Source organism: Notechis scutatus, chromosome 3, assembly GCF_049901735.1.
Source record: "Notechis scutatus isolate UNSWTSFEM ecotype Mainland chromosome 3, rNotScu1.2, whole genome shotgun sequence".
In the NCBI taxonomy this organism is placed as follows: Eukaryota; Metazoa; Chordata; class Lepidosauria; order Squamata; family Elapidae; genus Notechis; species Notechis scutatus.
The window spans coordinates 113,651,515-113,678,385 of record NC_142011.1 but is presented as its reverse complement, the minus strand read 5'-3'; the positions used below and the strand labels follow the sequence as shown (position 1 = coordinate 113,678,385).

Below are 26,871 nucleotides of genomic sequence, written 5' to 3'. Positions count from 1 at the left end.
AAGGCCCCTGCAGATGCCCTGCCCCAGCAACCTCCCTGTCCACAAAAGCAGCTGCCTCCCCCTGGATGCTGCCAAGACCAGCTGGCCAAGGGAGGGCCAGATGAACTCAAAAGGGATCCTAAAGACCCGATTACCCTTCCTCCTCCTCCTCCTCTCCTTGCCAGTTCCCGACCATTGCAGCCCCCTGGAAGAACCTACCTTGTCTGAGGCCGCTGACTTGCCCCCAGCCAGCCCCCCATGTGAGGCACCCTCCTTGCCTGATCTGGACAATACAGTGGGAGAACAGAGAGCCTCCCTGCCATCTGGGGAAACCCTGCCAACAGTCCACCTGCTGCTTCCACAGGCTGCTGGGGGGTGAGTGTGGGAAGCAACCAGGAAGCATGAGGCTAAGCCACCTGCATCACCCCTCCCTCACCGGACCAAGTGCTATAGCCGAGTGCGGGCCGCCACTGTGCTCCATGGGCTGGAAGATAAGGCTGATGGCAGGGAAGGAAGATGAGGGTTGACTTGCATCATTCTCACAGTGGTGGCCCGCATTCAGCCAAAGTGCGCAGGCCAGTAGGCAGCTGAAGGAAGGGGCGGCAGGCAAGGAGCAATATGGGAGGCATAGCATCGTGCTCCCTGGTCGCCCCCCCCCACCCCCGCCCCTAGCAGCCAAGGCCACCAGCTGCAGAAAATCCAGATGGAGGTAAGTTGCAGGCTGGTGGGGACCCAAGCGGCGATGGGTCAGCCCTGGTTCACCTTCCTCTTGACCACCAGAAAGCCAGGCAAGTGGGGTGGGGGGGAAGTGTCAGCCTTCAAGATTTTCTTCCTTTGCTTTGCATCTTTCGGCTGTCATAAGTAACGGGGGGAGGAGGGGGGACATGATTAAGTGAAGCGAGCTGGAGGTTTTATAAAACAAAACTGTGTACGTTGGAGGGGGAAGTTTCTTGCTTAGGCTTCTATCCCATGCTATGCACAACTGCAACTCTTTATCAAAATATGCCAAGGTCAATGGACAGAGGCCTCATCACCATCTGGAGATGCCCACATGATGCTATACACAACTTTTAATTGGATGAGCCAATTGAACTATTGGGGTGGGAACGTTGCCATCACTTTGTATATGTGCTTTACGCGCTCATTTTCTCAGATTCAGAATTCTTTTGTTGCTACCACTTGATTTCCAGTAAAAGATATCTTTTCTCTAATTAATGGAGTCTAAGTATTTCTTTCTTGGATTTTGAATGGAGCACCATCTGACATTATTCTGAATCTCAGTTTACCAGCCCACCCGGAAAATTAACAAACTTTCTTCTGTGGGGGTTTGAACACAATGTCTAATCCAGCCAGCGACCAGAAGACCTGGGAGCAACTGGAGGACCAGATTCCCTGCTGTTAGAGGCAGCAGGGGAAGCCGACTTGTTAGAAGAATTAAGTCTTGGTGAAAAACCAGCTGTAGAGCCCAAATGGTCCCTGGGAGTCGGCTGGAAAGATCCTGAGGAAAAGCCTCCTCCAGGAGTGACCACTACCCATCAGCGTGGAAGAGAAGAGCCATGGCAAGAGAATGAAAGAAGGAATTTTTTAATAACTCAAGCCCTGTATCTTCTAAATGAAGCTGTTGGAGAAACTCAGACTGATCAAATATTTGAGGGGGAAGAGGGGGAGGTAGCCCCAGCCAGAAGAACCAGAGCAGCTATCCCCATTAATCAACCTGGGCTGGCACAACAGGCAGCAGCAGCCCAGGGGCCCTCAGCAGGGGGAGTAATTGCCAGATGGCATAGAACTCCAAAGGTTCCTCCATTGGAAGTAAAATATGGAGGAGATCCCAAGGAGTTAGGATTCTTCCTGGCATAAGTCTGGAGCCATATGGAGGAACATGGGCAGGATTTTTCCTTGGAAGCAGCCAAAGTTATATGTGTGACCAGGGCTCTGAAGGGAACTGCTGCAAAGTTGATGGTGACTTTGCATAATGAAAATGCCCCCCAACTGTTGAATTATGACCTATTCATGACAGCGCTGCATGCCAGATTTGAAGATCCACTAGCTGAACGTAAGGCTAGAATTAGGATGAAAACCATAAATCAGGAGCGGAGATCAGTGGCTGATTACACCCAGGAATTTAGAGAGCTGGCATGCCATATTCAAGGCTGGTCCCAGGGAGCCCTGATAGAAGCTTTTAAAGATGGTTTGAATGAAGATGTTTATCAAAGCTGTATTGCCAGAAGAGACCCCAGTGAGCTGCAGCTGTGGTACGTGTTGGCAGCAGAGGTGGAAATTGATTTGACCCGAAACAGACACCATGGGGGGGCTTGGTTGGAGCAAGTCTTCCCCCACCAGCCCTCGAGAAGCCTTAAAACCTCAAAAGGGACTTCCGGTTTGTCGGCTTCACGCGAGCGGCAGGATTTCATGGCTGCGCGATCCCTGCCGCGCTAGTCGTTTTGGGGCTCCGACCCAGCCGGGTACGGAGCTAGGCTGACTTGCAGGGGCAGCTGAAGGTAGGGGGGATCCGGAGAAGGGTTTGGGGTGCTGCAGACCCTCCCTGGCCGGCAGAACCCCTTTTCCCAGGACGGTGCAGCGGCGAAACCGTAATGGCCGCCACAAAGAAGCTGGCAGCCGGGTAAGAATGCGCAGGAGGAAGTGGAGAAAGTGATTGAGAGGAGAAAGTTTTTCTTGGCTCCTAGGACTCTAAGACATATTTAATAAAATTCCTGGAAAGTATGACTTTCTGAATAATACCTGCCAGAAGAGGAAAAAGCGGCTGCTTGAAGGTGCTGAAAGGATAGCTTTCCTCTTTTCCTACGGAATAAATAACTGGATATTAAGAAACCTATTTTTTAGGTGGAAATTGGTTTTAAGCGATGAGTGGGAAGAGAGAGGATTAAAAAGAAAATATTTGTATGCTAAGATTTGTTGGAGCAGATGCCTTAAGGATTTGAAGACTAGAATATATTGTAACAAGACTTTAAACAGATTTGGACTTTCTTTCTCTTGATTGATATCACCCCAGAAGGAGAAAGTGAGAACTCTGCCTTGGTTTGGACGGATTGATAACATTGGGACTGTTTTATCTTTTTTATTTTCTTTGAATATTCTGGTTGTTGTAAGAAGAAAGAAGGAGAAAAGAAAAGAAAAGATTTATAATGGCTCTTTCTGTTGAGGAACTAAGAAATGGTGTGGAAGAAGCTTTCCTTTTCTTAGAAATGGCGCTTACTAATTATCAACAAAAATTACAACAGATGAAGACAGCAGAGGAACAAGAAAGAAAGGAAGGAGCCATCTTTAATGAATCTCAGAATTTGATCCAGAAAAAAAGGAAGAGAGAAAGAAAAGAAAAGAAGAGAAAAGAAGAAAACTAAAGGATTTAAGGACTTAAGATTTAAAAACATTTAAGAAAGGGAAAATAAAGTGCAAAATCAATATGATGATTGTAAACAAAGGGAAAAGAAATACGACAGAGAAGGGAAGCCGGTAAGGCAGAGGCTAGAAGAAGGGGGGTAGAAAGGTTTGTTGGGAAAGAAAGAAAGGGAAAAGGTGGAGAAAAGCTACAACGTTTTGAAATTAAATGGAAAAAGGAATTTTATGGATAATGGATAAAGTATAATTTCTTTTAAAAAAAAAGATTTTGCAAGGTACATAAGATGAGATGGTAGTATTGCAGTGGTTTAAGAGTTGATAAGAGATTAAAATGTTAAAATGTTTAAAAATGATTGGTTTTAAAACTTAATAATAGGAGAGGTTTAGAATATTGTTTTAATTAAAGAGTTTAATAAAATTATGGTATTGATGTTATTATAAAATTTTTATTATAGTATTTCTTTTAATATTTGGATTTATTCTCTAATTATGCACTTAATTGTGTTGGATGTACTAGTTAGATAGAATGTACCAAGCAAAATCTGATTGGGTATTAGATATTATTTTAAAGATTAATTTGATTAACTTAGGGGGAGATAGAAAGGCATCATACTCTGATTAATGATTTCAGGAGAAACTGATTTTCTTTTTTTCATAAGGGATGAGACAAAGGGATGATAAAAATGGACAAAAGATACAAATATAATGATTTAAACTAAGATGATTAATTAAGGTAGAATTAAGAAGTGTGAAATATGTGGAGAAGTTAATATAGAAGGCTTAGAATGGTAAATAAAATAAGTAATAATATGTAAGATGAGCATGAATATAATTGAAGTCCATGAAGAGAGAGACACCTGGGTCCAAGTTACTTTCCAAAAAGATATTTTTTTATGTTTTGTGTGTTGTGTGTATATGTCTTTTTGGGGGAGAATTGGTAAAAACTTGTAGAAATATAGAATGAGAATAATGGTAACTAAGTCAGAAAGAAACAGATGAAATAATAATAATGATATTGAATAAGAGTAAAGAGAAGTAAAGAGAAATTGAATAAGAGGTTTTGGTATATTATATGGAAATGGTTTAAAATAGAATCATAATTTATCTGACTTGTTAAATTTACAAGGGAAAAAGGTTTAAACATGTAATGAATAATGATAATTTGTGTGTTTTAAAAATTAATAAAACTTGTTTTTATTAAAAAAAAAAAAAAAAAACCTCAAAAGGGAGGGATGGTGGCAAAACCCAAGACCATTGCATGCTTCCAATGTGGGAAGGAAGGTCACCAAGCTGCAGACTGCTGTGTCAAGCTGGAGCCAAAGGGGCACCAGGAGGAGGAAGAAAAGCTAAAAAACCTCCAGCAAAGCCTCGCGAAATGGTGCTTAAAGTGGAGGAGGTTGTAGAGATCGCCCCTCCGAAAGGAGAGGAGCTGGGAACTCCAACCTCTTCTGAAGAGAGTGAATCCGAATTGGAAGATGACTCACTGATAAGTCCAAACAAGGGCCCTATGACCATTCCAGTGAGATTAAGGGTACCCACGTCAGGAGCCAAAGGGGAAATGTTGGCCTTGTTAGACTCTGGGTGCACAAGGTGTGTAATCAGCTCGGAGGTGGTAGAGTCTTTAGCTTAAGGCTAAAGACTTTAAAAACGCCCATAGCCTTTTGCCAACTGGATGGATCGGTAGCTGGGGGAGGCCCTGCATATTTCATAACAGAACCAGTAGAAATGACAATGGGGAAGCATAGAGAGACTTTGTGTTTTATTGTGGTTCCTGGGATGGAGCACCCCCTAATACTGGGTTTGCCCTGGCTCCGGAAATGGAACCCTCACGTTGACTGGAGGAGGGGATCATTTATTGATAAAAATTTGGAACGTGGTTTCATCCAACCTGCTAGGCCCCGAGTAGCGGCCCCAGTTCATTTGTGTGCTGACTATAGGAACTTCAACGCCATTTCAGTAGAGAACATGTGCCCCCTCCCCTTGATGAAGGATATGTTGGCCCACTTAGCCAAAGGGAAATTTTTTTACAAAACTTGACCTGAGAGAAGCTTCAAATTAAGGAAGGGGATGAATGGAAAACTGCTTTTAACTGCCCAATGGGGTGTTTCCAATTCAACGTTCTTCCGTTTGGCCTACAGGAGGCCCCTGCAGTATTCATGCAAATGATAAATCAGGTGTTACAAGGGGGTGTTGGTTTATCTTGATGATATTCTTATCTATATGGAGACTCATGATGAACATGTGAAACTAGTGCGTTCAGTTATGGAAAAACTTCGAGCTGCTGAACTGTATGCAAAGTTATCCAAATATGAATTCCACGAGGAGAAAATTGACTATTTAGGCTATCACATATCACATGACAGCATAGAAATGGGTCCGGGGAAAGTTTGTGCTGTTTTGGAATGGGCCCCTGCCCGCACCAAGAAACAACTGCAAAGTTTCTTGGGATTTGCTAATTTTTACCGTCAGTTTATCCCTGCTTTTGCAAAGATTGCACTGCCTATTACAAATCTCCTAAAAACCAAGGGGGAGGTGAAACCGAAACCTAGTAAACCCCTGGAGTGGTCCATGGAGTGCCAAGCGGCTTTTGAGAAGCTGAAATGACTGTTTGCTGCTGAGCCGGTGCTCAAGCACCCGGACATGGACACCCCTTTTGTAATCCAAGCCGATGCGAGCGATGTAGCAGTTGGGGCAGTGTAACTATAAGCAAATGAGACAGGGACTCTGCAACCATGTGCATATACTTCCCGTAAACTGAGACTGAAAGAAGATGGGCCATCTGGGAAAAAGAAGCTTTTGCAGTTCACTAGGCTCTGTTAACCTGGAGGCATTTTCTAGAAGGGGCAAAACACCCTTTTGAGGTGTGGATGGATCATAAAAATTTGGAAGCTTTAAAAATGCCTCAGAAACTGTCTCCCAAGGAAGTTCGCTGGGCACAGTACTTCAAACGCTTTAATTTTTCATTGAAGTACATTCCAGGGGGGGAAGAATTTCATGGCGGATGCTTTATCTAGATTACCTCAATATAATAGTGCCTGCCCAGAAGTGGTTCAGCCTATTGTCCCCACCAAAGAGTTGGCAGCTCCAGTGGTTACCAGAGCCCAGAAAAAGAAGGAAGTTGAATTATCAAATGATTTATCTTCCTAATTCAAAGAAGCTCTGAGACTTGATGATTGGTTCTTGGCTCACTGAAATAACTATACAGTTAGAGATGGATTGGCATGGGTGGGGGCCAAATTATATGTTCTAGAAAAGTTGAGAAACCAAATTATTAAAGCAAGCTCATGACTCTAAAGTTGCTGGACATTTTGGATTCGTGAAAACCTTACACTTGGTTAAAAGGCAATTTTGGTGGCCTACCTTGAAAAAATACATAAAGGCTTATGTTGCTAGTTGTCCTATCTGTGCCTCAGCCAAATGGCCACCTGGTAAACCAGCGGGCTTGCTACAAAATGTGACTAGGCCAACTGCCCCATGGAAAGAAATTTCTATGGATTTTATAGTGGAATTACCTGAAAATGGGGGAAATACAGTTATTTGGGTAGTAACAGATTTGTTTTCCAAGCAGGTACACTTCATACCGTGTGCAAAGATCCCATCTGCGAAAACCTTGACTAAACTGTTTATTTTACATGTCTACAGGTTACATGGTGTTCCTGAACACATAATCTCAGATAGGGGTGTCCAGTTTACCTCAAAACTTTTGGAAGGAGTTCCTGAAGTTATTGGGCTCTGCCCAGGGCTTAAGCTCTGCCCACCACCTACAAACCAATGGGGCTTGTGAGAGAACTAACTCTGTATTGGAACAGTATCTTAGATGTTATATAAATTATCAGCAAGATGATTGGGCTGACCTATTGCCATTTGCTGAGGTGGCATATAACAATTCGGTACATAGTACTGGTTTACTCCATTTAAAGTGGCTTCGGGACAAGACTTTGTACCTATACCCGAGCTTCCACAGGACAAACCTAACATTCAATCACTGAATGAGTGGATAACCCAACTCCAGCTTACCTGGCCCCTTACCTGTAAAGCATTAGATGATGCTCATCAAGCTCATAAAAAATTTGCAGACAAAAGGAGAACTCCACAAAAACCATATCAAGTGGGTGACAAAGTCTTCCTATCCACCAGATATTTGCAAACTACTCAAAAGTCAAAAAAGCTTGGACCTAAGTATGTTGGACCTTTTACAATTGAACGAATTGTGAATCCTGTGGCAGTCCAATTGCAATTACCGAAAACCCTCTGACAGATCTACCCTGACTTCCATGTTAGTTTGTTAAAACCTGAACATACCTCCGACCTGAGACCGGCTCAGGCCGATCCCATGTCTTTGCTAATTGAAGGTGAGCAACATTTTAAGTTAAAGAAATCTTGGATTCTAGGAAACAAAGAGGTGGACTACAAGTTGTTTGGAAACATTTTCCTCCTTCCCATTCTGAATGGGTGAATGAGAAGGATGTTAGAGCTCCTAAGCTTGTCAAGGCATTTCGTACGAAATATACTGATAAACCCTGAACTTTAGTATTATGATGTTATATGTATATTATTCTTTTATTTTTTATTCTTTCTCTTAGGACTAACGCCTCTTTTTCAGCGCGGCCGAATGTCAGCCTTCAAGATTTTCTTCCTTTGCTTTGCATCTTTCGGCTGTCATAAGTAACAGGGGTAGGAGGGGGGACATGATTATGGGAAGCGAGCTGGAGGTTTTACAAAACAGAACTGTATAAGTTGGAGGGGGAAGTTTCTTGCTTAGGCTTCTATCCTATGCTATGCAGAGCCGCAATTCTTTATCAAAATATGTCAAGGTCAACGGACAGAGGCCTCATCACCACCTGGAGATACCCACATGATGCTATACACAACTTTTAATTGGTTGAACAAATTGAACTATTGTGGGTAGGAACGTTGCCATCATTTTGTATATGTGATTTACGTGCTCATTTTCTCAGATTCAGAATTCTTTTGTTGCTACCACTTGATTTCCAGTAAAAGATATCTCTTCTCTAATTAACGGAGTCTAAATATTTCTTTCTTGGATTTTGAATGGAGTACCATCTGACAGAAAGCTTGCTAGGCCGTGAGTGCTTCATGAAGCCGCAGCGCTGGCAGCTAAGCAAGCCAGACAGATGGTTGCAGGGGAAGCTAGCTACGCCACAAGCACTGAGGGCAGTGCAGCATGCCGCCCGGGAGTCAGGACTCAACCAGGGCTTGTAGCAGCAAGGGCGAGGGCGGTGGTGGTGGTGTGGCGGTGGTGGCCTAGGCCAGCCCAGGAGTTGGGACTCAACTGGGGCTGGCGGCAGCAGCGGCATGTAGGCGACGGGGCTTGCAGAACCTCATTCACCTAGGGAGATCAGGTGGTGGAAGGCAGGCAGCGATGGCTGGCTGGCTGGCTGGCTGGCTGGCGGCTGCTGCTGCTGCTGCTGGAAGTGATGGCGGCGGGTGGGGAAATGTGGGAAGTGATGTAGCACACATGTGCTATAAGGAGTGACTGGGCGGGTGGGGAGAGAATGCCGTCAGTGATTGTCACGCATGCATGCGATGTCAGGCATGCGCAATAAAGACTGACTGGGCAGGGAACAGAGGAGCGGGCGGAGGGGGGCAGGGCCAGCCAGGGGCCTGTTTTACCAGATCTCCAAACCACCAGGAATCGTAACAACTGGTGCTACAGAACCGGGCCAAACCAGTAGCATCTAAACTCTAAATGGAAAAGAGAAACAAGATTTGTAGAAGGGATACCTGAGACTATATGATTAAATGAAAACTGAAGATAGCGGATGATGTATTAAAGGAAAATTAAATGTAAAAGATTCAATATGTATAAATATAAGAAATATATATTATAAGATGTAAGACAAAAAGATATGTCAAATACGATTTCACCATGATCAATGTTTTTAAATAATGTATTTAATAAAATTTGTAAAAAAAAATAAAAAAATAAAGTTCTTGTCAGTGTCCATGATAGGTTTGAACCATTACATAGCTTTCTCTGTTTATCCAAGAACTAGAAATATTAGTGGAAAAGACTCTTAGTTACTGAAACCCTTAATCAAAAAGAGTCCTCCCTGAACCCTATCATCTTTTTTCCCCTTAAGTTTATAAAAATCATGTTACTAGCAGAAGAGAATATTTGTATTTGAGCTTGGTGCTCTCTGAGCTTGGTTGTTTTCCTGCACTGATAATGTTACCTAGTTTGGTAATGAAATGTATTAAAACAACCTTGTCCAAACAGCACCAAATACCCCTCAATTATGTTGGTTTAGGAAGAATTTGTTAAAACTTAAAGGTTGTCATAATATGAATTTTTTTCCTTCTTATGACCAAATAGACTTTTTGTCTTTTCTATATGTAAAAATATTTTCTTATCCTTGATACCAGGGGAATCTGATAATTGTAACTGTTCATACAAGAAAAAGTATTGAAAAAAGGACTGGTAGCCCTATTATCATCACATCCTAGGAACCAGTCGAGAAATTTTGAAAGGTACCCTGAATTTGACGTTATTTGTTCCTGAAGGACATGCTGAGAGGAAGCACTGATTAATCGCTGACCAATTGCCTCGGAAAACCAGAATCCATGAAATAAAAAAAGCATCAACCTTTCTGGCCATTTTTCGGGCACGATAGAGGCATTTTAGAGTTAACCGTGCATCCTAATTTAAACCTGCACACTTTAAATTCAGTATTTACAAAAAAACAGTGTACCCTTCTAAAGAAAAAAAATGCTTCCCGCTAATCCGTTAATGCGCTATCCCTGCAAAACAAGCCGCTGCCGCGACACAAAATAAGAGTTAGCAATTCAAGGTGTCGGCTACGTTCTGTTTGCCGCGGAGACCCCTTTTTTTCGCCTGCCCTTCACGTCATTGTCTCCCCGGCACGTGTCCTCGGACCCACCCTGCTGCTAGGGACTTGGTGGGTGAGCCAGCCCCTTCCCTTCCAGACACGCGCGCGGGCCCGCAAGTCCCCCGGCGCTGCCCCAGCCTGCACTGTTCATGCAGGAGCTACGAAGAAGGTGGGAGAATGCAACTCGGGAAAGCCCCGCGATCCCGGCCTAGGAACAGGTAGAGTCATCCGACAGCCAGGCGCGCTTTGCATTGGAGCTTCGCCTCCGGGACTTGATATGAGCTAACCTCCGGATGCTGAAATGATCCCGAGCCGGAGGAGTGCTCGGGCGCTGACTGATCCTGAGGCCGGCCGGATGCGGGGCCCCGGCTGGGGAGGCTAGGGGGCAGGCCTCGCCTGGCTATGGGCTGCTTGCAGAGCGTGGCGTGTAAGGCGCGAGTGCGCAGGGAGAACATCGTGGTATACGACGTGTCGGCCTCCATTGAACCGGGAGCCACAGCCATCGAGGAGACATCGCCCATCGTGCTGCGCTACCGAACGCCCTATTTCCGCGCCGCCGCTCGTGTCCTTATGCCGCCTATTCCGCGCCGCCACACCTGGGTGGTGGGTTGGATCCAGGCCTGCAACCACATGGAATTCTACAACACCTACAGCAACCTGGGCATGTAAGTGGAGCGTGGGGAGAGCAGAGCAGCCACGGGAGCGAGCAAAGGGCGACGCCTTCGCTACGGTTGCCAGTCCACCCCTAACGACCAGAGTCGTTTAGGGTATCATTTTGTCTCCATAGTAACCGATTCGCCATCAAAAAGAGGCGGTCCTGCGTGAGAAAGCATGAACTTGGCGATGCCCTTTATCTAGGCAGATGGTCTCCTCGCAAAGGACATCTGCAGACTTCTGCCTGCGCAAGTAGTGCCTGTGCCATCCAGCAAATATGGCTGCTCCCCCCCTTCAGTCAGAAGGAAGACTCTCCTTTATGTGGCAGACAACAGACTTCCTTTGGGCACCAGTGCCCTTGGCTCCTTTTTGCCTGGCTAATAAGTGTGGTGGAGGATACATTCTCCTTGGCATTGCCCTGCCTGCCAATCACAGCTTCAGCCCTCACTGGGGTTTGTGCATTAAATAGCAATGCACACTTTTTTTGCTCCATCTTCAGTAAACTTTCTTCACTGCCACTTGTTGAGGGTGTGAATGAAATTAGAGAAAGTTGCTCTCTGTATTTTTCCTTATGTTTTTTGTGCCATTGCTAAATTACACAAGACACAATTGATCCATGAATAAAGTCCTTCAAGCCGTAGAAATGCTACTTCAGTCAAGAGCTCCCTGGGTATTTCAGCTAAATAAAAAGAAATACAGTAGGGAAGATTCATAGAAAAAGTGGATTGGCCCTTTGTTGATAAGTTATGTTAACATTTTGCTCTCCTCTGATGTTTCAACATCTGTAGGAATAGGAACATGGCTCCACAATGGTGCCAATTTAAAGCAGTCAAGCATTTGACTGATTTATCATTATGGCACTGGCCTTCACTTCTCCTTCCCTAAAGAATGAATCCTGGACAGAGTGCTTTCATTGCCAAAATTACCAACTTATCCTTGAAAGTATGAAAATGCCAATGCACACATCATTTCCCATATTTTTCAGTGTATAAGACGCACCTTCTCCCCCCCCCCAAAGTGGATGGCCTGTGCGTCTTATACAGTGAATGTTGCCAAAGCCCCGCCCACCCACTGGCCCCCACTCTTGGGCCTCTGCCTCCCAGCAATTTGCCTCCTTGCAGCAAACAGCCTGGTCAGCTTCAGCACAGCCTGATTTAGCACAAACAGCTGATTGTCAGTTGGATCTGCCTCCTGATGACCAGCTGTTTCAGGCTGCAGGGATCACCATCGCCTATTGCCTCCTTCCTGCACACCATTTTCAGCTTCCACATCCTGTTTTCTGCCTCCGCACACCCCATTTTTGGCCTCTGCATGCCCCATTTTCAGCCCGTTCTCATCCCCGCCGCCTGGAACAGACTGAAAATGCGGCATGTAGAGGCTGAAAATGGAATGCGGAGGCTGAAAATGGGATGCGCGGAGGCAGCAATTGGCGATGGCGATCCCTGCAGCCTGAAATAGCTGCTCTTCGGGAGGCAGATTCAACCGACAATCAGCTGCTTGTGCTAAATCAGGCTGTGCTAAAGCTGACCAGGCTGTTTGCTGCAAGGAGGCAAATTGCTGTGAGGCAGAGGCAGATATTTTTTTCTTGTTTTCCTCCCCAAAAGCTAGGTGCATCTTATATTTTGGAGCATCTTATTGTCTGAAAAATATTGTAATCTTGCCCTGGATTTGATTTTTGTGTATTTAGCTTGGACTTTTGAGGCAACTCTACAATATTCCCCTGTGCACCAAGAGCCTTTTCTGTTCTTGGCAATAATAGTTGACATTTCAATAGCATTTTATTTCAGAACTTCTTAAGATATCTCTCTAAAAACAATGTTACTGAGATGAGCTTTACCAAGAATTCCTGCCAATGATTCAGTCAGCTTTACAGCAAGCTTGTTAATTGTTAATTTAGCCTTTGATACATGTATGGATATTGGTACATGTATATTAATGATATATACATGCTAAAATTATTTCAACATCCACTATAATAATTACCAAACTATCAATTTACTGGGAATCAATTATCAGGGAAAACTTTGTTCCAAAATGTAACCAAGGCTTTTTATGGCTTATAAATTTAATATTAAATTGCCTTCTGAATTTATCATCATGTTTTCCTAATGGTATTTTGTCTTAATGATTTCTCTGCCTGGCCTTCATTGATATCCTGTAAAAGATTGTCTAATTTATAAAGCAAATACCAGCATAATTTTTGATATTTCATTGTTAGAATTAAAGAACTCATTTGTCTCCAATTTTTCACAATTATTAGTGTATCTGCTACTTACAAAGATATAAATATGATGGATAGATAAGATTTGATCATTAAAGGAGAAGGGTTTTTTTCTTGGTGGATGCAAAAGCAAACTTCTGGGCAGCTTCTAATGTATTTTTACACATTGCTGTATGTCTTCTTATATCTGCCCTAATTCAAAACGTCTATGTATTGTATTCCTCAGTCACCACATGAAATTCCTCTTGCACTATTTCTTTTGATTCTTTAGTATTATTGATTAAGGCATTTTCACAGAGATAACAATTTCACCCCCAAATCATCAGAAACATTTTTGAACTGCCAATGAGTATTCCTTCTCTTACAATCCTCACCTCAAATATTAACCTACCAGGACTTCCTCCCTCCACCAGTCTGCCCTTACCCATATCTTTGTTTTTCTGGTGAGGAATAAGAAAAAGCAGGTATCTGCTCAATATAAGCCCAGTTAAATAATGACAGGTATCTGGCATCTTGTTTTCAGCAGCAGGAAAGTTATCCTGGGGCAGGATGAAGCAGAAGATCTTACAAATGGGAAGTTACCTACTCAGTGACTCAGGAGTTAATGCCACTGAAGTGTTTCCACAGCATTCCTCCTGATCCACAGCTGAGTTAGAAACTAATCAGTTGTACAACAGAAGCTTAACATTGTGGTATACAAAGGGGCATGTGGAGGGATTCTTAAAAGGACATGCTTGCCTTATTGTATTGTATTGTTTCATTTGTATTGTTTCATTTGTTATAGAGTTGGGGCTGGTTGGGATTGAATGCCCTCTCTAATGTGATTGCTGAATTGCTGCCATTTTCAGGTATAAAAGGCACCTAAACCCTCAAATAGGCACATTTCAATTTTAAAGTCCCAGTGCTTCCTCAAAATACTGCCCTTCCTCCACAAATGTTAAATGCCTTCTCAATAGGCAATCTCCCAGAGCAGCATATTTAGATCACAAATTAAGAAACACTTGTTTCCTAAGGGTTTTTTTTTTTGTTATCTTTTTATCAGGCATTGTTAAGGATAAGTTAAACTGCTAAGACTACAAGTTATATTGTTGGCCTGGAGCAGAAAGCTCAAATCACTATATTCCTCCCACATCTTCATAATTTCTGAGCCACCAACAAAGGGAAGTGATAGAGGAGACTGGCAAGGCACAGGATATGCATAGTTTCTTGAGATTGAGTCTTTTTTCCAAAGAAACCTAACACATTGAATTAAAGACCTGGCTGGACTTGGGCAGAATAGAAACTTAAGTCCCAGAGTTTCCAAGGGTGGCTAGAACTGTTTAGGACCATAAGCAGAGGACAGGACAGAAAACAAGAAGCTGTGGAGGAACTGAAGCAGTGACAGAGATGATAGATATTCTGGCTGATAGGCATTGCTTATTCCAAGTTGTTGCTGCAAAAACTATTCTGTAGGTACTGTAGTTTATCATCATTCTTTGTAATCTGCACCCATGATTTACTCCCTGTTCAAACTTAAGGAACTCAGGTTCCTATGTCTAATTGATATAGTCTGCTATGGTTGTTTACTTAATTCATAGTCTTATTGTTGTTTGAACAGAAGTTGAGGGAAGCCGGGTATGACTATAAAGCAAACCAGTTTATGAGAATGTCCAGCTTCAGAGGCATGAGCCGATGATGTCACAACTGAAAATACACACAAATCAATAGAAAACTAAGTATCTGTGACACTTAGCAACTAGACCAAAGCAATCAACCTTTCCTTGCAGCCTGAACTTTCATTAACTTTCCAAATAAACTTATTCAAGAAATAAGATGGGAAGAAGCAGAGACTATGTTTGGCACAAATATCTTGGTTACTCAAAATTTGTGTGGATGTGCTTAGTGTAATAAGTTCTGGCAATCAGAAGAGTAGTAGAACAGCCCATAGTAAATACTTGACGCAGGCTTGTGCACAAGGTATCAAAGGGTTTTAAAAGGTGCAATAGTGGTTTCCCAACACCAGTCCTCATCTGTCAGGGAGATTGAAAGTTTCAAGGAAGGAGGCAAAAATCAGGAGGTATTCGTTAGTTTCTTTTCCAACTTCTTTGTTGAAAGGCTTTAGGTTTTGTGACTTGCTGCTCACTTCATGCACTGATGAGATGCTACTAAATTCCTTTTTGCTATCATAGCTCTCCTCCTGCAATGGCAAGGAAAGCTGTGTGTTGAGGAAAAGGGAATCAATAAATTGGTTATTTATTCATTAGAAATATTGGGGAGAAAGTATGTGAGTGGCTTATATGATATGTCTATTTGAGTGAAGATATTTAAATAAACTAGTAAATGCCCATACAGTTTGTGGCTACATGCATGTTGATATCAGTAAAGTTACAAAGTCCTGAAAGCAGAAATAAAATAGTGATTTAGTGTAAATGAATCATAAGATGAAGCATATTAGTGTGATATATACATGGTGTACATGCTGATGAGCTCTGAGAAGGCAGTGTTTGCTTTTTTGTGTATAATTTTTATTAAAGAAATTTTAAAAGAATAAAAATACAAATTTTGAAAAAGAAAAGTAAGGAAACAAAGAAAGGTAATAAGTAGGGAAAAAGTACAAAGAAAGAAATAGAGAAGAGAAAGAAAGAAAATAAAAAGTTATGAAGATGTGACTTCTAGCAGTTATAAGTACATTTATATTGTACCCTCAATCTGTAAGGTTACAACATAATTTCCTTTTTTCCATAAAAAAGGAAACTCTTTTTTTCGACCCTTTCTGATCATCAAAACCATAAATCACAATTTCATTTTCTTTTCTTTTTTCAGCAAAAATTGCATGAGGGGTTTCCAGTCACTAATATAGTTACTGTCCTTTCTCTAATCAAACAAATCAAGTGTGCAATCTCTGCTAATTCTGTCATCTTCACCAATCATTCCTCCATTGTGGATATTTCAGAGTCTTTCCATTTTTGTGTACACAATGTTGCAGCAGTTATATATAAAAATGATTTTTCATAACTCTTCTAATTCTCTAGCCATTAATCACAGGAAAAGGTTTGGTTTGAGAAAGCAGAGATTGACTTTAAAAAGATCTTAAGAGTAGTTTGATAAAAATATAAATAGCTGCACAATTGCTATGAAAGTACAAATACATAGTGGAGATGATTAGAAAAGATATAATAAGAAAAGTCATCAAAATGCCCATGATATGGTACTGCAAAGCTGGTGAAGATAATCAAAGGTATTATGGAGCTGGAACCATTCCTTTAAGAAAAAAATTATAAGTTTAGGAACAACGGAATAACAGAATTGGAGGGGACCTTGGAGGTCCTCTAGTTCAACCCCCTGCTCAAGCAGGAAACTCTATACCATTTCAGACAAATAGTTCTCCAATCTCCTCTTAAAAACCTCCAATGATGGAACACCCACAACTTCTTTCTTAATAAAAGTTTTATTTAAGTTTTCACAAAACATACAAATACAAATAAAATATCTTTTTTTTTGAGAACACCGTGGCCCTGGGTTATCACTTCTCCATACTCAATACATATTTATCTTATACATTCTAAACCATATCTTATAACTATTTTTGCAATTTTTTTCAATAGATTTTCCCTTTCTTTACTTCCTGTAGCCTTATTTTAAATTATCTCATTCCTTTCTTAATTCAATTAGATATCTTTTTCTAATTTTTAAAATCTTTCTAATCAATGTTTTTATACTTTCGTCTGACCTGTTTACAATTTCATATTATCTTTTCTCATAAAACAATTTTTTCCCTGTAATTACTAGACTGGAGTGTAACACCTTTGTATCTTTTTTTCAAATCTTGTTTAAAAATTTAAGTTACACCTTTACAGTTATAACATTCATTTTCTAACCTCTAGTTTATAACACATACCTATTTTCAATCGAATTCTGCTTGGTACATTCCCTTAAAAATACACACTAAATTCTTAAAAGAAAAAAGTATATATGTATATATATCTGTAGGTCTAGGTGTGTTCAGGTCTTTTCCCATGTAAGATTAAGAGTATCTTGGCGATGTTTCGGCGAGGTCCCACTCGCCATCCTCAGGCTAGTGCTTTCGGCTTCGTGCGTCGCCAAGATACTCTTAATCTTACACGGGGAAAGACCCGAACACACCTAGACCTACATACCTGTACCCGTGAAAATCTACGAAAACAGTATATATATCTGTGTATATATGTATAACAATAGTAAATAGAATAATTATTCTATTCAAGTACAGCTCTGCCATTAATATTAATAACAATCTTTTACATTTCTATTTCTTTTAACAAACATTACCTAGTAATATCAGTTGTCTTTCACTTTAATCATCTATATTTCATATTTTACTTATTACTGTCTTTAAATAAAAAACCAAACAATAGTTATTAACAGTAGTCAATAAAGTTATTATTCAAGTTCATCTTGTCAACTGATAAAAATCTTCCACATTTCTTTTCAGTTTTTTAAAACGTTCTTTTTAAATCATTGAGAGCCTTATTCTCTTTACAAACAAATATTCCACAACACATCAATATAAATTGTTTCCATCACTTTAATCATCTAACATATTTTCTAACCCATTTCCATTTCTAATATAACAATGCTATCACATGCACCCTTGCAGAATCGTCTCCTTAAATTTTAACCATTGTTTCTGTGTCTTTTAAATAGGTTTATACCTTTAATTCTTGTACTCTTTTCCTGTACCTCTATATCTTGTTTCTGTCCTTTGTAGCTTCTTTTCCTTTCTCTCTTCCCTCTCTTCTTCTCCCTCCCCTTTTTATTCCCTTTTCTATCTGATTCTCCCTTCTGTGATCCTCCCCTCTGCTTCTTCCTGATATTATGATTACTTTTCAAATTACTCTTTTTTTTTTGTTGTTGCTTCAGTGCTTAAATTTTTAACTCCCTTTCCCCCCTTTCCCCTTTTTACCCTGCTTAAAATTGCTTGGTCATTAAAGATGACTTCTTCGTTGTCCCACCCTTCTTGTTCTGCCAGCGTTTCTTGTTGTTTTTCACACTTCAAGATCTCCATTTCTAAAAATTGAAATACGAAGCCAAAAGATCCTCTTCCGTCTTGTGCTTCTTTTTGTTCTTTAAGTCTCATTTTTAACTCTTCAAGGAGTGATGCCATTTTAAAACATTTTAAACAACCCCCAATTGATTTTATTTTATTTCATTAGAATCCTCCATCCTCCATTCCAGGAATCATCCAATAATCCAAAACTGTTTCTTGCTTCTTTTCTCACTTTCTCTTTCCAAGGGCTTTGTTATCTTGTGACAAAGTTTCAGCTCCAATGTATCTTTTGCAAGCCTTGTTAAAATTCCACCACTTTGGTGGTCTCCTCCATTTTCCAGATTCCACCCTCTTTTTTCCTTTTTCCCTCAGCTGCTTGCTTTCTTTTTTAAAAGAAAGTTTTTAAATTATCCAAGAATCTTTATCCCTTTGACACTTTATTTTCAGCTAGAAATAGCCTATTAATGTCAAAGTGGATTAGTATCAATTTCTTATTCAAATCTTTTCTTCTTAATGTTTAATGTTCCAAGTCAGTTAAAACTGTCGATGTTAGACGAAAAAAAGCCAATTCCGTTTCCTTTCCCTTTCTCTTTCTCAGCTTAAAATCTTTTTTTAGGAATAGTATTAGTCTTTAAAATTCAGGTTCCATGTACCTTAAATAGATGTTCTCCATTCAACCGGTCAGTCAAACTTTCTCCTTTAAACTTCCTCCTGCACAATCTTGTCCGGTTGGGTTCTTCTTTGAGGTGGCCATTTCTGACCACCGCTGCAACCGCCTTTGGGAAAGGGAGTAATGGCCAGCTGAGGAGGAGAGCTGCGTCTCCCCTCTACCCCGCTGATGGCCCCCTCTTCTTCACCACCTCTACGGGGTGGCTTCAGCCCCAAATCCGGGCAGCTCGGGGTGCTCCAGCGGCGAGCATGGATCAAAACCGCGCACGATCGCGATTTTGGTCCATCGCCGAAGAAGCTCAAACCGGAAGTCGAACACCCACAACTTCTGAAGCTAAGCTGGTAGACTGATTAATTGTTCTCACTATCAGGAAATTTCCCCTTCCTTTTAGTTGGTTCTTTCCTTGATCAGTTTCCATCCATTGCTTGTCCTGTCTTCAAGTGTTTTGGAAATAGATTGACCCCCTCTTCTTTGTGGCAGCTCCTCAAATATTGAAACACTGCTATCATGTCATCCCAGTCCTTCTTATCACTAGATTAGATATACCCAGCTCCTGCAACCACTCTTCATATGTTTTAGGCTTCAGTCTATTAAAATAGTATTATAGTAGTAATGAATTATAATAGTAATATAAATAAAATAAAGATCCAACAACAGAGATATATAATGTTACCTGTAGTGTCAACATAGTGATAGAGAAATTCCTCCCTCGTAATATTAAATCCAGAAGCTTCCAATAAAGTAGCATGTTAGAAAATTCAAGAAAAGAAAAAGAATAAACAGTGACGCTTTGAAAAGCAATTGAATCAATTCACAAATAAGATATTTAGGAATATTAGTTGTTGTTTTTTAATCTTTATTGGTCATATTTTCACAATTAAAAACAAATTTCCACTCATTACAGCGTATTCTTAACAGTGTTCATTCACATTGACATATTCCTAAATATATAAGTTATTACTAAATATTATTACAATTATTTTTACATAAAATTTAGAGCATATATTCATATATTTACATACTTATTTACATAGTTGTACACAGTATTGTTTCATCTTACCATAACCTTTCTTTCATTTATCTACTTTACGTCTACCTTCTAGCCAGTTGTACTATAGGTTCCAAATCTCGTGGTACTCTGTTTCTTCTCTCTCTTTCATTTCCATTGATAGCCTATCCATTTTTGCCCATTCTAAGACCTTTTTTATTATCATGGTGTCAGAAGGAATATTATCACATTTCCAAGTTTGGGCATAAGCAATTCTTGCCACAGTTATTATATGGAGTATGATATATTGATTTTTTTTTTGCCAATTTTATCTCTTAATATACCCAATAGGAATATCTCTGGTTTCAATTCAATTTTCTGTTTTGTAATTTCTTCAATCCAATTCTTAATTTTAAGCCAATAATTCTTAACTTTAGGGCAGATCCACCACATATGGTAAAAAGTTCCCTGTTCATGATCACATTTCCAACAGTTTGCCAATCTATTAGGGCAGTGGTCCCCAACCTTTTTTGTACCAGGGACCAGTTTCACGCAGAAACACTTTTTCAAGGACCGGGGGGGGGAGGAGTCCGAGTTTGGTGGTTTGCTTGCAGACGTTTCATTACCTGACTAGGTAACATCTGATGTTGTTACCTAGTCGGGTAATAAAACGCCTGCCAGCAAACTCACCAAGTTCAGGGCAATGCCTCCTCATTGCAACCCTGAGCGACAGATATTCTCTTCTATTGGGACATTTAAAATGGAGGGTTTCAGCTGCAGATTCAGCAACTGCGCCGGGCTGAGGAGCACCTTCAAAACTGAGCGCTGGGCGGTGGCGGCCCACGGCTGTCTCCGCGGCTCAGGACAAGTCCCTGCAGGACGGCTGAGAAGCCCCGCCTCTCGGCCCTGCCTCCCTCAGCCTCATCCCTCAGGTGTCTCCCTCCCTCCCTCAGCCTTATCCCTCAGGTGTTTCCCTCCCTCCCTCAGCCTCATCCCTCAGGTGACTGCCTCGTTCCTCTCTCAGTCGCTCTCTCGCTCCTCCACCAGCCCAGGAAGAAACTGCTTCAAAGAAGCCGGCAGGGTGGCTTTTCCTGTTGGTGAAGCTCCTCCGAAGCGCCCGTTCACCCCCACCCCGCCGCCCGCGGTTCAATCCAGTGCTCCGTTCTGCCTGCCTGCCTGCCTTCGTTTCTGGTTGTTTCGGAGCAGCTTCAGCTGAGTAAAAGAGGGGAATAGTTATTATTCTCAGCCGAAGCTGCTCCGAAACAACCAGAAACGAAGGCAGGCAGGCAGAATGGAGCACTGGATTGAACCTGGATTGATTGGCGGCGGGGTGGGGGTGAACGGGCACTTTGGGGGAACTGCGCCAACAGGAAAAGCCACCCTGCCGGCTTCTTTGAAGCAGTTTCTTCCTGGGCTGGTGGAGGAGCGAGAGAGCGACTGAGAGAGGAACGAGGCGGGAGGAAACCGAAGCCACTGAGCCAGAGAGTAGGACAGGCTTTGGTTGCTTCCTCCCTCCCCTTCTTTCATTTGTGTCCTTGATCCCTGATCCCAGCAGCATTCACCGAAGGCGAAGAAAGCCGCCATTTTTTTTTATTTTCTTTGTGGCCCGGTGCAAAGTGATCCACGGACCGGTACCGGTCCGCGGCCCGGTGGTTGGGGACCCCTGTATTAGGGAACATCTTAGCCACCCTTGCCAGAGGTAAGTGCCATTGATAGAACATTTTATACAAATTTTCTTTGTAGGCTGCTGATAATGTTAATTTGTAATTTACTTCCCATATTTTTCCAAATCTTCCAAATTAATCAAAATTTTTCACCCAAATAATCATGGTTTCTTTTACTATTTCTTCTTCCATTCAGAATCTTAAGAGATAGTTACACATTTTAGTAATATTTTTTCCAGGAATACTAGTTTTGATGGCTACATACTACTTTTAATATGATAAACACTTCTGTGCTTTTGTACTATTTTTTTCTTTTCTTAAAAAATCTAAATAACAGACTAACAAGTTGTGACTTTGTTGTGATCATTTTAAAAGGAACAGGAATTTACAGTAATTGTTTAGTAATTGTTGCTACATCTTTCTTAGTATATATTTCTTTTCTGCTCTTTCTAGGTCAAGCTGGGAACTTCCAGACTTGAGAGAAGGACGTGTAAAAGCCATCAGTGATTCTGATGGAGTGAGCTATCCCTGGTATGGGAACACCACAGAAACAGTTACCCTGATTGGTCCTACCAATAAGGTTACCAGGTTTTCAGTCAGTATGAATGACAATTTTTATCCTAGTGTGACATGGGCTGTCCCTGTGAGCGATAGCAATGTGCCACTATTGACTAGGATCAAACGGGACCAAAGTTTTACTACATGGTTAGTGGCCATGAATATGACCACTAAGGAAAAAATAATCTTGCAGACTATAAAATGGAGGATGAGAGTAGACATTGAAGTTGATCCCATGCAGCTCTTGGGCAAGCGAGCCCGCCTGGTGGGGAAAACTCAACAGGAGCAGCCTAAGATTTTGAGCAGAATGGAACCCATCCCACCAAATGCACTAGTGAAGCCCAATGCCAATGATGCCCAGGTCCTCATGTGGAGGCCTAAGAGAGGTCTGCCTTTGGTAGTGATACCACCAAAATAAAAAAATGCATTTAAATGAGGACTTTTGCCACTCTAGAATGGATATCTGAACCAAAGAAGACCTTTCAGGTTCACCTGCCTTTTGTTACTGCAAGTATGAAGAGGGCTTCTTCAATATAGTGTTAGATGGCAATGGCCAATTATGTGCCATTGCAGAATAGTTGAATTTCTGGATGTTGGAAGAAGAAATGTTATTCTACGCTTTCAGGGGCATTCTCATGAAGAAGAAAGTTTCTATTCTTAATTTTGAAATATAATGAATATGAATATAATTTTCAGTGCCTGTGGCTAATGCTGCTTCCCAATCAATTAAATGTGATTATAAAGACTGTTATGAGATATTTATGGACTCCTGTTATGTTGCTTGATTTCTGCTGGTTTAGGACAGGAAGGGATGGCATATTACCATATTATAGCTATGCATTTTAATTGATAATCAAAATGAACAGTCTGCTCATTGGAATGAAGAGAATGTTTACAAAAAGAAAATACTCTCAGTTTAATCTCATCAGTATAAAAAGAGCAGTTCTATCCACAAGGAACTATCCATAGTGCTGAATTTTGAAAATCAGGACCTCCATCTAATCAACTTCTTTCTGGGGCTAATTATATGGATTAATGAAATTAAGACTTTTTGCATGTTTTTCAATGTGTTTGAGTAATTGTAACTGTAGGAACTTTGCCATAGAGTTTTACCAAGCTATAGGTGAAATCCAAGGTAAATAACTGGCAACAGCCTAGGTATTTAAGAAATGCTTTTGTTTTCATAAACCATCTCTAACTTCGCTTTTTATACAAACTTAATGGATATCTACACATAGTATGTTTTTTTCACTTTTTTTTAAAGAAGAGAAAAATAATTACATTTGGGATGGAAGGTGTTCATCCCAAATGTTCAAAAAATTAAGTGCAATCCAGCTCATTATCAGTAAAACAAAATAATCTGAATTGTTACTAAACATGGATAAAAGGGAGACTTTGGAAATTCAGTATGTCTCAAGTTTCTGCTGGGCTGTGACATCTTTGCTCAGGGGTGAGGGGGGAAGGGCATTCAGAGCCTGTGGAACAAAAGCATTACTTTGTAATATGGGCAAAAAAAACCCAGATAACATTTTGCAAGGGTAGACATTATTCAAGGGCTGCCATTTGAATAATGGAAAACTTCCCAAAATATTTTCTTCCAACTTAAATGTAGCTAGGTAAGGTATTTTCTCGTGTTTGAGAAGAAATACATAATTTTAGATTAAATAATGAAAATGAAAAGTTAATGGGTATTTACCATCTCTAGCATTTTTTGAGAATTCATTAGGGCCACTGATTTGTCCCAACTCTATTTAATGTGATGTCTATTTAATGTAACATCTAAACAAGAAAATAAATGTAGTTATGAATTTTAGCTTATAAGATCTTCAGAGATGTGTTTTAGCTTATTTCACTTTCTATAGAATTGTTCTGGGAATCTTTGAGAAAGAGAATAAATAATTAACAATAGTTCCTGCTTTGCTTTTTCATCCCATATTAAGAGCCTTAACAGCCAAGAAGGTCCTATAGAAAGCTCCAAAATTTAAAGTCCATCTCCCTCCCGCCCCAAAAAAATCTTGTGCTTTTACCTTCTATATAACTTTCATATATATGATGTATAGCTAAGAAATAGTGGATAAAGTTTCATACAATGAATATTATTTCAGGAATGTTTGAAGAATATATAAGAATGAGAAACTAGTATTGAAAAGTATTCTTCAAGTATATAGGGATGAAGCATGGCTGGTCTTATGGGTCATTTTATTTTCCATATCTGGGTGTACAATGCTCTAAATATTGGGCATTTATACATCTGTCTGTCTGTCTATCTATCTATCTATCTATCTATCTATCTATCTATCTATCTATCTATCTATCTATCTATCTATCTATCTATCTATCTTGGATATGAAATAATTGGATTATTCTTCTAAATCTTAGCAGTTTTCTTGACAATGGACTCTTTGCTTTTGCAATAATTCTATTCTATCTTTTGGGGAGAACACCTTCCAAGTGCATTAGGACTACATTTTGGCTGCCCTTCTTAAAAACTTAAATGCAATTCCTTATTCCTTACATCAGCACTGGTTAGACATTTTGATATTGTTCTGCCTCACTGTAAAATGCATGTCACAGAATGATCCCATTATTGCCATGTTTCCCTATAGAATTTTATAACCCCTACTTCTACATTTACATGAGCCCTGTTATACTAGTAGAATGTAAGAACCCTGAACATTAATAATATACATATTATTCAAGATTTATAAGAAATTACATTAAATTACATTTGAAATAACTTCCACTAATTCCTTAAGCATTTTGGGGTTTAATTTATATTATCTCAGAGACATTCACTCATTCATAGTTCATACATAGATTTAAACATCTTGCTTATTCTGGGCTGCATGATCTTCCTTACACCATTTGTTTTCCTTGTTTCAGGTTGAACAACTTGTGGAAGAGGACAGAGGCAAAATAGGAACAAGTAGTTGTCAGGCACAAGAATTTAGGAAGCAAGTCAGTTCAAATTATTAGAGATCTAATACATGCTAACACTATAAGTTTTGCATTCTCTAGGCTCACAGAAGCAAAAAGGATTATCTAAAATATTAGATCCAACTCCCTGATCAGTGTAAATTAAATAATCCTCAGGTGGTGGCAGTCCAACCTCTGTTGAACACATCAGGTGAGTGAAAAGAAATACATCTGTAAATATTTTGTGATACTAATAACTGGCTGAGGAATGAACAGGAGCTGTGTGTGGTGGAGTCTTCCCTTCTCCTCCTCTCCCTCCTTCTCTTGTCACCCCGTCTGGCTTTGGCGAGGCTGGGAAGGGGCTCATGCGTGGGGAGACCCTTAAGTGAGCGGCCACCCACCCTGCACACACCTTTGCTGCGCTTTGGCTGAGCCCGTCCACTCACTTGAGGAGAGTCTCCTCACATGAGCACACCCTCCCGGCCCCACCACAGCCAGCCAGGGGGCAAGAGGAGAGGGGGGGAGGAGGAGAGAGAAAGCCTCCGCCATGCTCGTTCCTCAGCCAGCCTGTATTTTCAAAAAGAAGAAAGAAAAGGAGTAGTGAAGAGCCCCAAGGAGAGCTTGCTGGTTTGGCCCAGCCTTGGCTTTCCTAGAGAGAAGAGAAGAGAAGAGAAGAGAAGAGAAGAGAAGAGAAGAGAAGAGAAGAGAAGAGAAGAGAAGAGAAGAGAAGAGAAGAGAAGAGAAGAGATACACACACATACACACATAGACAGACATAGACACACACACAGAGAAATATAGAGATAGGGGGAGACCGGCTGACGGGTAAGCATCTTTGTGAGGGGGCTCCGGCTTTCTCCAAGCCTGACCCCCCAGGGGTCGGCGGGGCCAGCCCTCTTTTTCTGCTGCCCTGAGATTCTCAAAGCTGCAGCTGGGCACTGCGGGACCATCCCTCTTTCCAACGTCCTGTCCTTCCGGTTCCCATTCCCACCCCACCAGCCCTCGTGTTAGTGAGGCCAGCATTGGTCACAGCTGGGTCAGACCAATGTCTTGGGGTGGAGAGCAAGTTGCGTGTCTCCCCAAGCAACCAAGGCATGCCCAGCACCAACAAGGGCCAGAAGAAGCTCCAGCAAGAGTCGCGGGTCGCTTCTCCATCCCCCTCCATCCCCCTTACCTTCTCAGGCTAAGCAAGGGAGGGGAGGGTGAGGGGTCAGCCAGTGATGGGACAGGGAGCTACAGCAGAGGGCCCAAAGTGCCACATTCAGCTTCGGAACCGCGAGTTGCCGACCCCTGCACTAGACCAACTGACTCTCTTTCCCTTGTATCCCTTTATTCAGGGGTCCCCAACCACCGGTCCGCAGACCGGTACCGGTCCGCGGAACAACTCCTACCGGCAGCGGCTTGCTGGGCGCCGCCATCTTTTTGATGAAAAAGTGCTTCCGGTGAGCTTTTCCAGGTAGAAAGCTCACCGAAGCACGCTTTTCATCAAAAAGATGGTGGCGCTAATATCTGGTGAGCTTTTCCGGGTAAAGCCATTTCTACCGGAAAAGCTCATCGAAGCTAGCGCCGCCATCTTTTTGATGAAAACGTGCTTCCGGTGAGGTCACCGGAAGCACTTTTTCATCAAAAAAAGATGGCGGCGCCCAGCTGATGCCGGTACCGGGCCGCAGCGCCCAGCTGATGCCGGTACCGGGCCGCGGCGTCAAAAAGGTTGGGGATCACTGCCTTTATTCTTTCAGTTTTCAGAATCATTCATCTTGTTTGAACTCCTTTCCCCCTTCCCTCAAATTTTTTTTTTTATATTTTAAAATAAAGCTTATTTAAGATTAGTATATTTAAAACATATTTTTAAAAAAACAAACATATAAACAAATATATATACATATATACATTTTGCAGCAGGTATTGAGCATTGGTTACACTTTTTTCACCCCCTAACATTGACGTGATCTGCCTTGTTATAATACCTTCCTCGTTCTTTTAAAGTTTTAATTTCACAAAATACTTT

At 41.3% G+C, this 26,871-nt stretch overlaps 1 protein-coding gene across 1 annotated transcript; it reads left to right on the top strand.

Annotated features, from left to right (window-relative positions):
• The first annotated feature begins 10,092 nt into the window (after window positions 1-10,092).
• Window positions 10,093-24,208, top strand: FAM78B (family with sequence similarity 78 member B). The gene is made up of 2 exons (XM_026687052.2): window positions 10,093-10,852; window positions 21,843-24,208. Exons 1-2 carry the CDS (start codon window positions 10,590-10,592, stop codon window positions 22,363-22,365), a joined length of 786 nt encoding a protein of 261 aa, XP_026542837.1. The 5' UTR covers window positions 10,093-10,589; the 3' UTR covers window positions 22,366-24,208.
• Window positions 24,209-26,871: the final 2,663 nt, after the last annotated feature.

Bases quoted from the DNA above. Each gene is read 5' to 3' on its own strand.
- FAM78B (XM_026687052.2), top strand. From the start codon at position 10,590: ATGGGCTGCTTGCAGAGCGTGGCGTGTAAGGCGCGAGTGCGCAGGGAG. The intron at 10,853-21,842 runs GTAAGTGGAGCG...TGCTCTTTCTAG, and splicing joins ACCTACAGCAACCTGGGCAT to GTCAAGCTGGGAACTTCCAG.